This window comes from Micropterus salmoides, unplaced genomic scaffold (assembly GCF_014851395.1).
Source record: "Micropterus salmoides isolate LMB-PRFRI ecotype aquatic unplaced genomic scaffold, ASM1485139v1 Ms_hic_scaffold_7, whole genome shotgun sequence".
Classification (NCBI taxonomy): Eukaryota; Metazoa; Chordata; class Actinopteri; order Centrarchiformes; family Centrarchidae; genus Micropterus; species Micropterus salmoides.
In genome coordinates, this window is record NW_024044459.1 from 32,922,989 (window position 1) to 32,937,920 (window position 14,932).

The following is a 14,932-nucleotide window of genomic DNA, read 5'->3' on the forward strand; positions in this document are numbered from 1 at the left end:
ACTGCATGTCTTGAGGACTAACCTCCTTACAGTATCCATTATTCATATCTGTCTTGGTACAACTGCAGCTGAGTAAGCTTCACCTGCCACAACATTACAGAACCAGCAATTTACATTTATTCATTTAGTTGACGCTTTTATTTTAAAGCGACTTAGAATTTCTATACGTAAGATGGATTTCACGTCTCTGGAGCAACTAGGGGTTAAGAGTCTTGCTTAGGGACGCATTGGTGGATTGAACCTCTCACACCAAAGGCATGTGTTTTATCCACTGTTTAAATGAAAATAACAACATAACATGTCCCTGTGTGACTTTAGGCTAATTTTGCCTTGACTGCAAATGTTTTACACTACAAATATTATTTTACACATATTACTAAAGACATATCATATAGTTAAACACAGTGTGCATGAACTGTTTCATAAAGAGATTGCTTTATTTGAGAAGCAGTGACAGACTGTAAGTATTTTCTTACATGCAGTAATTTACTTTCACAGTTAACCTTTAACTAAAACTATTTGGTAATACATGTGCACCATTGTAAGATAATGTAGGTAAACATGACCAACTAATCAACTTTAATTTTTGTGTGCAGCCCTGTGTTGTAGCAGTTCAGTGCAAGAATTAGTTTTCATCTATGTATGAGATATTGTTGCAGGCACAGAAACACCCACGATAAAACTGAACCATTATGTGCAGCCTCTGGGCCACTTGTCTTCTGGAGAAACACTGGTGCAAGCTGGTGCAGTACATGTTTCACATAATGCTTATGTAAAGTAGCCTACTGCGTGGAAACATTGTGACTTTGTAGGAGTTTTTGCTGCTATTGCAAATATCGACAAACAATTTTAACTATACAAGGTTGTGTGTTTGCTTCATTTTAAGGACAGACGTTATTTCAGCATATGTTTACCTACATTGTGTTACATAAAATTAAAAAAAAAAACAATTATTAAACACCTGTCATCAATAGAGATATTGCTGTTCCCATAGAAACTATCTTCATTCATTCCTTTCTGGTCAATTCTAGGGTGCACCGTGTGCGTGCTGCGTTGGACTCTCCTGATTGGACGAGACTGGGCGCATACCATACCGGAAAGAGGGGGGCGTGGAGATTTCTTAAAGAACGCCTGTACATTTTAAAATATTACTATATTTGTTTATATCTAAATACATATTTCAGTCTCTGAATAATAATGTAAGTTAGTTGAAGTGGTGACTCTACCCAGATCACTACAAATACCCTTTTATAGGTTTGATAAATTAAACCTTTGGGCAAAGGAAACCAATTTTATAAGACAATCGATAAATAATGGAAGTTGTATTTGCATGTATAACACTTTAAAATGGGAGTTATTCAGCACTTAGGTTCAGTCCTATCCTGTACTTATTTTTTATTACTTTGTTCTTTTAAGTTAAAAGTATAAAAAAAAATAAATAAACTTCAAAATGTAAATGGTAAAGTTTTGGGGTTTTAGATGATTAACGTTTTGCCTGCCATTCTGTGTAAAGTGTGTGTGCACAAATTGAGGCTGCTGCCTGGCAGACTAAACTCAGGACAGGAATTTCTCAAAAGGCCACTTGACGTGGAAAAAAGGACACAGCGCTTCCGTTTGTCCGTTTCTGTCAATCAAGGTAAGAAGAGTCTGTGCAGAAATCTGGACAGAAAGTTATGCCCTCTGATGTTCTTGTAATTTCTTACGTTGTTAGAACAAAGCAGGATGTGATTGGTCTGTGATGGGAAACGGTGTTTAATGGTTGAGGAAGCCTTAGCAGGAGAATGTGATTCGACAGAGTATCTGTCACTCATTGGTGGAAATCCTAAGGTTAGGTAGCGCCAGGTCCGCCTCCTGCAAACTGTCCGCCGCTGTAGCTGCCGGAGCAAACGTTAGTCCGGATGAACACATTGAATGAAAGTCGGTGTAGCAGCAGGCTGCGTCCACCAGCGACTGAGAATATCTGCGCTCAGTAAAGTTATCGTACAGCTTGCAGCCGCCTGGTGAGACCGCACCTGCAGAGGGAAGCTCACACATTGGCAAAAGACGGGTTGGAGATATTTGTGGAAGGAGGAAGGTGAGAGACATTTGCATTAATGTTCTCACATCACAGACCAAGTATTTCTGGTTAGACAGGTAGGCTAGCTAGCTAGTTAGCCCAAACTGACTAACGTTACTCGCTGCTGATCTCTCCTGATCTTTTAGTTCCTGATTAATGCTGCATATCATGGACGTGTTAACGCTGAGCTAGGGTAGTTTGTATTACACTGTAATGTTCAGGGTGTCTGTGTGTTAATGCTACTGCCGGTATTGGTACTACTAACGTTAGCATACTGGCTAATTTACAGATATCATGTTGCATGTCATCAAGACAAGCTGGCTAGCTCCTTTTGCGCTAGCTAACCTTATGCGGTTGATGTTACATGTGGAAAGGTTACTTCCCTACAGCAGCAGAGAGTCTGTGCTGCAAGTAAGCACATACTGTCCCTGTGTGTTTAGGACCAGGCTGTGCGTGGCAATGCAGCGGGTCACGGCGCAGCTCGTCGTCGGGCTGGTCGCAGCGGTGCTGTCGCTGCTGGCGGAGCAGTGCTGGGCGGACGGCGGGGGCCAGAGCCTCGCCGAACGGGTTATCTGGGCTGTAAATGCCGGAGGTGAAGCACATGTGGACGTGCACGGCATCCACTTCAAAAAGGACCCATTGGAAGGGAAGGTGGGGAAAGGTGAGTCGGTGTTATTAACTGCTAATGTTAGTCTGCGTGTCTTGCTGAGCTTCACCTGTAAAGGTGTCGCGGAAGGCGAACACTGTTCCTCAGATTAACAGAGATTTCTATAAGAACAAAAATAGCCTGTGCATGGCTCAGTCTGGCTTCCGCAAGTAACGACAAAACTAATGAGGAGTCAGCGTTGGGGACTGCAGCTCCGCCCCTCTCCGCATGTACAGGAAGCAGGTGATGATATGATCACATTGACTGTGGAGAGTTATTCTTGGCTCCAGTTATGAAGCACAGATACTGTAATTGCAAGTTGGAGTGAACACAATGTGGTGTCATTCGAGACTGAACAGTGTTTCACTGAGTGCAGGAAAAGGTCAGGGCTTGCACAATGTGCAGTTTTGGTACTTTGCTCGACTTAAAACATGATTAGTTTTCCAGTAATGCAGCTATTAATGCGGTCTTGTGAGCAAAGTGTGCACACTAAACCTGATGCTATTGTCCTTTTTGTAGCATCTGATTATGGGTTGCGTCTGCCAATACTGCGCTCCAGTCCAGAGGACCAGATTCTGTATCAGACAGAGCGCTACAATGAGGACACTTTTGGATATGATATTCCCATTCGTGAGGAAGGAGACTATATACTAGTTATGAAGTATGCAGAAGTTTACTTTGCCCAGTCACAGCAAAAGGTATGAAAATGAATGAATCTGTGTGGTGTGTGTGTGTGTATTTAATAAAGTTGTCATGGATAAGAATCAGAAGGAGCTTTATTGCCATGTAGTGTTTTACACATACAAGGAATTTTCTTTTGTGTTAAGGTGCTACACGCAGACAGACATACAGCTGACATAAATAAATGTAGACATATATAAATATGTAATAAACAAATGCAAGTTATAACAGAGGATAAAGAGTTTGAATGGACAGTGTATGCATTTCTTTATTTGTGCTTATATTCTTGTTTTCCCCTAATTCATATCCAGTTTAAAATGCATGTCTCTTTTTCAGTTTTAATATACATTTCACTGCACACTGGTGGCAGCACTCGGTGTACTCTGTTGATGGCACCACAAATGTTAGGCTGTGTGTGGATTATCTTTTTGACATTGCTGATTTGGAAATATGTTTTTCTAGGTGTTTGACGTCCGTCTGAACGGCCATGTGGTGGTGAAGGACCTGGATATCTTTGAACGAGTGGGTCACAGTACCGCTCACGACGAAATAGTGCCCTTCTCTATTAAACGTGGCAAGCTGAGCGTGCAAGGAGAGGTGTCCACTTTCAACGGCAAGCTCACTGCGGAGTTCGTAAAGGTGAGCTGTGTTTTTTATTTTTAATGAATTCAGAGAAATTTCTGGATGCCGAATGGGGACGTCTGTTGCCTTATTTCGCCGGGACTTCTTCCTTGATTTGTTGATCCTATTCAAACAGGTTGGTGAGGGGAAATTTATATTATTACAATATCATTTACGAAGGGGATTATTTTTAATCTGTGATGACTATATCAATTGATTTTCTGGTTTCTGGTCAGCCTTCTGAGGGATATAATGAGGAAGCAATTAAAGATGGACAGTGTTTCAAGAAGTTTTTGCTGTATTAAGTCTTTTTATTTAATTTTTTTTTAACTGAAAACATAACATGACGGTCACCTTACAACGGTGGAAGTGAAAAATATCCAAGTGTCAAAGAGCTTTGATATTAAGAGATTATGACATTATTTTACTTATTACAATACTTGATTTATTAATTTCTTTTCTCTTTATGGAATAGTGTTTTGTTATTTTAAGATGACAAAGGGCAGCTATGTGCGATGGACAGAGTTGGGAGAACAGCCAGTAATTAATTTGACTTAAATAGAAGGGGGTGTAGTCATAAAAGTTACAGTAACAAGGTATAGTGACAAGATAAAAGGCAATAATTGGACATTTTGGGACAATTATTCTTGTCTTTGCTGAGAGAACCTCTAAAACTCACTAATTAATACATATACCTTGTTTGTTTAATCTGTATAAGAACCAAAGTGTAAAACCATGTTGTTCTTACAATTTAATCTAATCTGTTTATAATTGGAGAGTATTTTTCTAAAGTATTGAACTATTCCTTTTAACACGAAGGCGTCAAACTTCAGCTGTGTTGGATATTAAGATCATAACCTGTGTAGTAAAAGTTATGCTATATTTCCGTGTCTGAAAGAGGCTGTTGAAAGTTATTTGCATGACGCCCACACACTCCAGATTGTCTGACACATCTGGTTGGTTTTTATCATATTTGTTTACTTGTCATGTAGTGCAGAAATTACCTTGCTTGCTTTCTAGTTCTTGCCAAACAATTACCGGCTGTGAGTCCGTTGTCAAATTCTCAGCTGTTTACCCCGGTCTACAAGTTAGTGTTCAACTAGCCTTCGTTTCCATTTCTCGTGGATATGATTGCTGGTTTCTCTGATTTTGGAAAGGACATTATGATATCCAAAACATCTGGTGTTGGTGCTACACACAGTTGTGCTGTCTTCGGAGTCTGTAGCCTGGCTCTAAATTTCTATCCTTGTGACAAGGTCCTTCTGACATTTTACTCTCTGGTGATACATGTAGACTCTCCTGCAGCAGCCACAGTGTTTAGTAAACTTTTTGTCCTCCTTGCAATCAATACAGCAGTATGTGATACTGTTACAATTGACGGATAGGGAACTATTGACTGAGTATCAGTGTTTCATTTAATCTCCGGCTGCAGAAATGTCCATGGGGGAAGGTTCTTCTGGCATGATTTAGTATTATGTATTTTGATTCCTGTGTTCTAACAAATGAAAGATTTTACCAGCGGGTTTGTAGAACATTTGACTGTTGGCTAAATTTGTAGGGTGGCATACTTCAAAAATGTTTGCGGTTATTTTGCTGTGACCTCTCTCTGAATTTTCTCTCATTAAAAAGATACAAGTGGAGCACACTGTGCGCTTTGTTTTGCATACGTTAAAGAACGATTCTAACAATGAAACAAAATATCCCTAGTACAGTGGGGGTTTTTTGTTTTTGAACTCTCCACTTGTCCAGCAGAAAACAGCCGCCTGCGCCAATTGTTTTTTTAATCTTTTATCGTGTGATCCATTTAAAATAAAAACAAAGAAGGTAGACATTTTTAAATGTTTGTGTCAAATTGAGCATCATACTGAGATAAGTGTGTTCCTACCAGTAATTGTTTCTTGAAAACTAAGAAGCATTATGCATTATTGTTTGAAATGACCACAATTATCACTTCTGTGTGGTATTATGATATTACTTTTCCTTTGCTTATATTTGGTAATTGCTCTTTTACTGATGCGTTCTGTGTTTCAGGGTTATTATGACAACCCCAAGGTCTGCGCTCTCTACGTAATGAAGGGGACATTAGAAGGTGAGTCCTGAGACTTTATCCTTTTGCATGAAAACTATTGCGTAGATTACAATGTATTGCTCAACCAGATGTAAACATTGTCACGTAGTAGATGTAGACTTAAGGCCAATTTGTACTCCTGCTTCGAATGTAACTAAAAGTAACTTCTGCTACAGTTACTGGACGAAGCCACCCCGCATATTTGAATGGAGAGCAGTGAAACCAGTTTTGGACCAGTAACATACTACTACAGGGCTACTTCCTGTTGGCACCAGCGCCTACAAGCATGGCACATTATCAGCACGAAGACTTAGTCCGTTAAAATTTATTTCTTCATCGCCTTCGTGTTGAAAGTAATTTCAGCCCCACCGCTGTCATGGTAACTAACGTTATGTCATCTAACGTTGGGCCGTTTCATATTTTCTGTCTATTTAACGGCCACGTATGAGCGAGAAAACAGTTGAATCTAACATTACAGATGATCTGTGACTGTCTGTACAGTCTGGGAATCCTTTCAGTTGTTTTCTTTGCCCCACATTGATGCAGAAATACATTTCATTAGACTGTATAGCTCAATATTGAAATAAATCCATGTCAGAAACATTTAAAGTTTTAAGTAAAGTAGCCTAATTAATGTCTGTTGTTGTTGTTATCACAACACACCAGTGACGTCATTTTAACTAGTATATTAATTTTAAGATATGCAGGATGATTGAATAAGATAATAATTTACTGATTAGACATGTTGTTTATTATGGATAAATTGGTATGTTAATCGAGTAATAGGCAACTTTTTTTTTTCCTTTTAGAATACACAAAATTAGTCGTTAGATTAATCAACTAATCGAAAAAATTATTGTTAGATTCATCGACTTCAAAAATAATCGTTATGTACAGCCCTAATGATCGCGCAGCATAACCGTGTTCATTTAATGACGTATAGCAACAGCAGAAACACCGTAATTCTGGCAGTTGCATTGGTGCACCAACAAAAAGTTTCCTGGCTCAGTGTATTTGTCTGACTTGGGTCGTCACTGTTTAATCTGCTCTCCTGCCAAACACCAACGCAGCGTCACTGATGCCGAATAGTTTTGTTTTTTTTAGATTCACTGAGAGTTTATAATCTAAGCAATAGGGTTAAATCTCTCATGTGTCACAGGTTTTTGATGTCATTTTTGGGCCTACACTGTTCAATCTCTAGCCTTTGGCTCCGTTTCAGTTGCCATTGTTTGTAGAAGCCTACACCAATGATGAAGAAGAATATTAACACAGTGGAACATAGAAACCCCACCGCCAGCTAGTGTTTTTGGCGGTGTAATTGAAGAGCGATGCAGACACGGATGCACAAGTATAAATGCTCACGACGGCATGTGACCTATGCCCTTGGCTTCGCTGTAGACTCGACGCAGAAGAATAAATTGGCCTTCAGACTTAGCAGTATTATACGCAAGTTCTTTGTGTACCAACTTCTACCCTCACCTGTCTTCCTTTTTATGCTATTTTTTTTTTCTTGACAGATGTGCCAAAACTTCAGCCTCACCCTGGCTTGGAGAAGCACGAGGAAGAGGAGGAAGAAGAAGAGGAAAGTGAGGGAGGCGAGGAAGGTGGGAAGAAAAAGGTCCCAGTAGGTTCCAAGTACAGGGTCCAATCAGGCCCCCGAACACCAAACCCATACGCAGCCGACAACAGCAGCCTAATGTTTCCCATCCTTGTGGCATTTGGGGTGTTCATCCCCACACTGTTCTGCCTCTGTCGGCTGTGAGCCGCAACTAGCGATCGAGGAGACGTCAAACAGACTATGGAGAGAAGGAGAGAGGGGGGAGGGGGGCTCAAGGTGACAACAGCATCAACAGGTAAAAGCATACACAATGGAGAGAGCCTGAAGGCTTGGAGGAAATCGTGACGACGGAGGACAAAAAGAGACAGTAACTTTTCGGAAAGGCACAACGAGATGAAGCAAGCTCGACCAGAAAAGGAGACGTAGGAAGTGAATGCTGCGCGCTTCTTTTGTGAATGTGTTTCGCATCCACCTCTGCTAACTCTTTTGAACAATGTTAGTCATTTCCGCTCAGAGACTGGGCAGGATTTTCAGATGCCAGTCTTCACGGTTTGAAACCACATTTCAGCAGCTAAGTGGGCAGCTCAGGAGTGATTGGCCTGGGCCTGTTTTATTAACTTAAAAAAAAAAAAAAAAAAGCATTGTTTTGTACTGGGGGTAGCCAAGAAGCACACCCTGTTGAACACTCCTGCCCAGCATCTGGTCAGACATGTTACCTTCAAATTGGAAATGGTGCTTAGAAATTGGTTAGAATAGAAACCACGAGTCTATAAGTGGAAATACAGTTCCCCTTTGAGAGGATCCCATTTTTCACATCTTGTCGCATTTTTGTCTTTCCACTCAGACGTAGTAAGTTCTTTTGTTGACGTGCCATCATCTACATGCCATAGGTTGTTGCAAGGAGAAAATAATTGGTGTTGAGCCGGCATGATTATTTGCTGTCTGCTGTCTAAGTCCGTTTGCCTTTTACATGAATACAGGTTGGGTTTCAGAAATCTGCTGGTGAGGTGTGGTGATGAAATACTTATCCAAGGCCACAAAACGGTGTCCTCGGTAGTCATCGCAAATTCAAAGTCCTTTTGGGTTTTGTTTTGTTTCCAAGGATGAATCGTTTCACTTTTTTTTTTTTTTTTTTTTTTTTTTTTAACACAAATTACAAGGTTGAGAATGTCGAACCTTCCTCAGTTTCTTTCAGTAAGAGACTCCTAAATTGCATTTAGTGGGAGGCAAAGTTTATGCTGTGAAATGTTTAAGCTGTGTCTTAAGTGAGTCATTTTCCATTTGTTTTCTGTGACCTTTTGCCTTTTTCTATTCATTCATTAATTATGCATGCCTGCCTTTTTTGTTTCACCAAAGAATGTCTTTATTTTATGTCATTAGAGAAGGAAAAACTTGGTGGTCTGTTGTGGGGTTTTTTTGGGGGGGGGGGGAGTGTTTGACAAATGGCTTGCAAAGTCCGCTTCTGAGATGCCTCTGTGGCAAGCGGATGAAATTTGGTATGTTTGGACATACAGTACCCTCACTCATCGCAACTGAATTGAGGATTAATTTAGAGAAATATAGTGTGTTCCCCTTTTTTACGTGGCTAACATTGGCCAGCTAACTGGACAGTTGTAATAGTTTAAATTTTTTATTGTTTTGTGTTTTCAGTTTAAAGCAGAATGCTGTGTTGACCCTGATGGGCCATGAACTTCAATCCCCCGTGTTATTTGAAACAGGCCGCTGCAGCTCAATGTTAATACAATAAATCACGAGGATCTGTGCCAGTCAGTGCGTGTGTTTCATACATCCTCCAAGTGGCTGTGCGTGCACCACTAGTTCATCCACCTGCAGTGAGAGACGAGAAAGCACGACATCGGCGTAAGTAGAAAATGTTATAGACGTAAATTTATTGCATTTTCCGCATTCTTCACTCAGCCTTTTCAGATCTGTTGTCTTAAAGCCTTTTAATGTGGACTGCACCATTCTGTTAATTCGGTGTGAACTTTCAGTGCAATTAAGCCACGTGTTCTGATCCTTTTGATTGATTGAGCAAACGGGACAAATTTTAATCTTTGAGCCTATTTTTTTAATTTTCTACATGGCCACATTATCAGTGTCCACTGTGACTGTGTTTTAGTGTCTGCTTTTCACAATGTTATCGTATTTTTATTTTTTATTTTTTTTTTGCTTTCCATACAGACTGAAAAGCAGCTTTGTTCTTCATTTTTTGTGGAGTTGTGTTGTGGACTGTCCTATTTATGTATCTAGTTACCTCCCCTAAGTGCTTAGCTCTACTCCAAGGACGATTTTGTAACTTTGCCTGTTTCAATGTCCTCTGATCCTCCCTGCTAGTATTGCTGTTGCCATATGCAGTACTTGGAAAAGAAAAACGGTTAACAATTCAGGTGTTGTGGATCTTTCCTCACTCCTTGATTCTCCTTCCCATTCTGATTGCTGGTGGGCAAGAAGTTAGTGCCAGAAAATATTCAGTTGTTTGCGAGTTTTGATTTCTATTTTTTTTTTAACTCAACTCATTTAAGTTACTTATTTTTTTTTCTGTCTCTCTCTCTAAAAAAGATGCAAAAAGTTCATTTAATTCAGCACCAAAGTCACCGTGTTGTGTTCCTCTGAAAGTCTACACAGTTGCGTGTGTATATAAGGTACAAGATCACTTTTTTTTTTTTTTTTTTTTTTATTTTTTTTTAGTGACGACAGATTTCTTCTCATTACGTTTGTGTTGTTGCTGGGGTGTTAGGGGGGTGTTGTGGTGGTCCTCCTGAGGAAGACTTTGTTGCCTTTCTTCTGAGGAGGATAAGGAACGGTTGTTGGTAGAGAAAATTTAGACAAAGACAAAATGTAACAGGCAGCCACATGAACAGGCTGTCAGAAAGTCAAATAAATGAGATTATTTCTGAAAATGTGGGATTCCATTTCTATTATACATTTATATATAATTTAAATCAGAGTGGGGCTGATCTGGAGATGTTTTATAATACGCTTGGATTTATGTTTCAATTTTTTCCTCAGGATCTGTTTTTTGTTTTGAGTTTTTAAAGCGTGATATTTTATTGGTGACATTTTGCACTGCCTCATGTATTTTAAAATCATGTCATTTTTTTGTGTTTGTCTTTGTTGCCTTGAATTATTGAATACATTGTGCTTTGCCATCATACGCCTTGAGGTTGCTCTTTTATTTGCTTATATCAAATTAGCCTCTTTTTTTTGTTGTTGTTGTTCTTTTTCTCTGTTGAACACACTTTTCAGGGCTAGATTTTCATTCCACACAAACAACCCTCGTTAGGAGTCTTGTCAGTAGAGTTAGTTTATCTCAAGTTTGTCGTTAACCTCAACTTTCTCTAGGAGCAAAGCCAGTCACAACAAAAACAAATGGAGAGATTTTTAAGAGAACTCTGTGAAATGTGCATGTCCAGCACTTTCAAACAGTCTGATGTATTTAGCTCCTCACCAGCCTTTCTTGGACCCCGTATTGTCAATACGTCTCACAATTGAATGAACTGGAGTGGAATGAAGATCTGCTCTCAGTGGGGGTTTTTCACATGAGAACCAAAGAATTGCCATCATTCCATCCAAATTTAACCGTGTCCTAACATAACGTTAAAGGTTCTTCGTTTATCTCAACCCCCCCCCCCCTCCTGGTAAATAAACCAAGGGAAGCAAACATGTCTTGTCAGATTTATTCTCCATATTGAAATGTTCATCCTAAGAGAGTCCTTTTAATGTAAATTTGTTAATGGGGGGGTGACCATTTTTCAGGCTGTCGCTGTCTTTCCTTGTTTCTCATTTTCAAAGCAACTGAACACGTGAGATGAATTTAAACTGAGACAAATTTTTAACAGCAAAACATCTGCCGACGTGTCCATCGTCCAGGCAGCAGACCCACTCGCACACAAACGACGAGGTCTGCCACCAGTCACACAGTATGAGCGTGTGTGCTTAAATATGAGTCCCGCTGTATGAATAGGATAAATAGATGCTCTTGTGAGGGCTGTTGGCAGCAGGTGGACTGAGAAATGTATTTGAGACCTCTCAGCTCAGATCTGGCATATGTCTGCAAAATTGGAAATGCTGATAAATGCTGTCTCTTTTTAATAAATGTGCTATTTTATCAGAAGGTGTTGCTGCGTTTGTTTTTTTACTTTGTTTGGTATTTAGCAGTAGCCTTCTTTTAAATTTGATCTTATGAGAAGTACTGTGCCTCCACAGCATCTAAAGTGGGAAGTATTTTAGTATATGCAATTTTGAAAATGCCTACAAAAACATAATAGACACAGCTAAGTTCAGCAGGGTTACAGCACATGTGCAGGCACCTTTTGTTTGTACAGGTGGTGTTTGCTTTTGTTTTGCCACCTTTTCCCACCAGCTGTGAAAACATCTTTAAATAGAAGCACATATCTAAAAGGTGTTGGTACCATAATATCCAAAAGAGGAACACAGCTGAACAAAGTCCACTAACAGAAACGGCCATACACTTATGTCAGGAGCCATTGACAGATTGAGCTTTAATAACCACAGAATGACTCCATAAAGTTACAGTATATCATATTTGCTATTTACATGTGTGTGTATATATAATTTTCCAGAAAAAAACACAATTATAAATTAATAGATTTGACATTGAAGTGCATCGATTCCTTGTAAGCTTTGAGGTGACTGCGCGTCTTTTCAGTTAGAAAAGAGTGAGTCGACAGATGAAATGTCTCTGTGCAGAACACAGACCAGTCTCAGTTTGTCTTCATTTGAAGTACAGAGCCATGAAAGGTGTGTGCAAGAGGTGAACACCACCGGCTCCACAGGAAACCCCTGATCCAGCCTGAGTGCAACCCAGGACCAAGCCCAGCTCCAGAACAGACAGCGTGCTGGCAACCCCATCCCCCCACATGTCACCATCAGTGTCCTGCAGAGCCCCTGAAGCTGGTTTTTCTCCTGGTGGATCCCCCCTGGATGAAAACACCACCCGCCGCAGGTTCATCAAGCTGGGACCCCCTCCGGCACCACCCGCTGCCTCCTGCAGACTCTGGAAAAAGGACAGTAGATCCACCTTCAGCTCCACTGTGTTTCCCCGTGACCATAAATTGTACCTAAAGGAGGCGAGAGACAACAGGGTTACAACCAGGCCTGACACTCCCAGAGGCCATTAGTCCAACAATCGCTTTGTGTCGTAGGAGTGACTGAGCTGATTTTGAGTATCAGTATGTTTGTTTGTTTTTTTTACCTTGTAGGAAGGCCTCGCTTTGCCATAGAGGAAAGCACAGGATGGATATCCAGGTGTTGTGGGTTAGAAAGTTGGAGGTGAAGCTCGGCACTCCTGACTGTCAGTGATGGAATCTCCCTGGTGAGGAGAAACTCCACAGATGTATCTGAGGAGGAGTAGAAGAAGAGGCAGTCAAGCGTCTGTCAGGGTCACAGGATAGTTTAAGACAGTATTTCATGCCACAGAGCAGCACATACACTCATGTCAGGCTTCAGTTTGATAAGCCACAGGGAGGTGAGAAGGATCTCCGCCACAGAGGGGATGTTTTAACTCCTAATACCTTGTTAATCTGTCAGCAGGATATCTCAACAATTCTTGGAGGGGACATTAAGCCAGCTAAGACTCATTTGTATGCAGATAACATGCTCCTCTATACAGCTGCATTAATCAAGCCATTAACGTCCTCCACCCTGCTTCTCAAGCACATCAACCTTCACTACAGACTTGGGAAATACCTGCACAGTGCTGCTCTTTCAACACCATTTTATGTTTGCATGTGGCTGCTTAGGATGTTTATAATACAACCTTTTCAGATAAATTATGTACTCATTCATCCCGATAGTCTTGGCATGATAACTGGATGGGCTTCACTGAGTGTAATAGGGTCTTGTATTTCCCCAACAAGTTTTATATTTGCAAGACTGCTGTCTGGGTGTCTGTACACCATTCACCTCTGAATTTTACAACACTGACCTTTTGCTTTATCCACATTGAGCTTGTAGTAGCCTAACCTCTCTGACTAAAAGGGGGATTTAATTTGATGCTTTTTCCCCTCTACCCTACAGGATAGGCTGTAGATATCTTGATTCCAAAACTAATGAGTGTGTTTCATGGTCAAGAAATACATTCAGCCAAAGGAAAGTAATGGCAATGATGTGTTTTGATGCAGTTTGACAATTTATCACCACAGGTGTGTGCTCTCCAAGCCTTATTGATGTTTGTGCTCAACAGGCCTACACTCAACTTGTGAGACGCCAGTTCATGTGGTCACAATAGCTCCTCTTAAATGTTGCATTGAACTACATTTAGTGGCATTAATCACGTGGAACAAAACTGCTCCTGTGCGTCTCTTTGTAAATCACCATGTTGGACCAACCCAATACAGCCAACACATTTCAGTTCTACAGAATAAGAACGACAAAAGATCATCATAACGAGTGTTTTTTAGTCGGATATACTTTGTCTTACCTCCTCTCAAGTGACCTTGAATTCCTTTGACGCTTCTGCAGTTTAGTCCCGCTTGACAGCAGTGGTAAACCCGTCGGACAAAGCTGAAAAGACATTTTCCTGGGAACACCAGGCCATGTGAGGCTCCCGGGGAAAACGGCCTAACCCGGAGCTGCAACAGTGTTGCATCATTCTCAGGAGCTTGCTGTGTGTTTTCCAGCCAAGGCGCCGCCAGCTCTGCGCACCGCTCGCGGTGCGTCTCCACGACCCCGCGCCTCCACGGTTCCACGCGTAAAGATGTTCCGGCGGATTCATCTGCAGTTTTCGTTGACTGTGACAGAAATCCCAGCGTGTCTACTGCGCGACTAAATACTCCAATGTCACTTTTCGTCACCGTGAGAAGAAATAGAACAATCCAAATGCAGTACGAGGAGGCCATTGTGATACTTAAAAATCCTGGCCTTTGGATCTTCACTGAGTAACAACAGACAGCTTTTCCGTTGTGCCAACTCTACGGATGGAGTGTTTGGTCTGCCTGCTATATACCCCACTGACAATGGAGACATCTTACCACTTAGAATTTGAATCATGGCCCTCCTCAAAGTCCCTGCCCCTCTTTTTGTTCGTGCCCTTAACCACCTATTTGCCCCCAACTGCTTTCTTTTAATGCGCCTGCATAATGAGGCGCCCCAAAGAGCGCCGACCCCATCCATTCAAATTCAACTACTTAACTAATGACTCTAATGACTCCATATTTGGATCATCAGGAACGATCCTATTTACAACACGTATAAGAAACATTCAGAACATGAACAAATGCATTTTATGGGCTTGTGCGTGCGTCATTCTTCATTCCAGTTGTAAACATTTTGAGACGGGCT

The 14,932-nt window shown here is 40.9% G+C and overlaps 2 protein-coding genes across 2 annotated transcripts; one reads left to right on the top strand and one right to left on the bottom strand.

Moving 5' to 3' along the window:
* Positions 1–1,843: 1,843 nt before the first annotated feature.
* mlec (malectin) lies at positions 1,844–11,744 on the top strand. Its single transcript, XM_038704363.1, has 6 exons — positions 1,844–2,074; positions 2,497–2,717; positions 3,222–3,400; positions 3,846–4,022; positions 6,036–6,093; positions 7,590–11,744. The coding sequence occupies exons 2-6, from the start codon at positions 2,516–2,518 to the stop codon at positions 7,832–7,834; spliced, it is 861 nt and encodes a 286-aa protein (XP_038560291.1). The 5' UTR covers positions 1,844–2,074; positions 2,497–2,515; the 3' UTR covers positions 7,835–11,744.
* A 363-nt stretch (positions 11,745–12,107) lies between these two features.
* si:ch211-170d8.2 (uncharacterized protein LOC571755 homolog) lies at positions 12,108–14,915 on the bottom strand. Its single transcript, XM_038704362.1, has 3 exons — positions 14,073–14,915; positions 12,846–12,990; positions 12,108–12,711 (listed from the first exon to the last, which is right to left on the bottom strand). The coding sequence occupies exons 1-3, from the start codon at positions 14,488–14,490 to the stop codon at positions 12,366–12,368; spliced, it is 909 nt and encodes a 302-aa protein (XP_038560290.1). The 5' UTR covers positions 14,491–14,915; the 3' UTR covers positions 12,108–12,365.
* Positions 14,916–14,932: the final 17 nt, after the last annotated feature.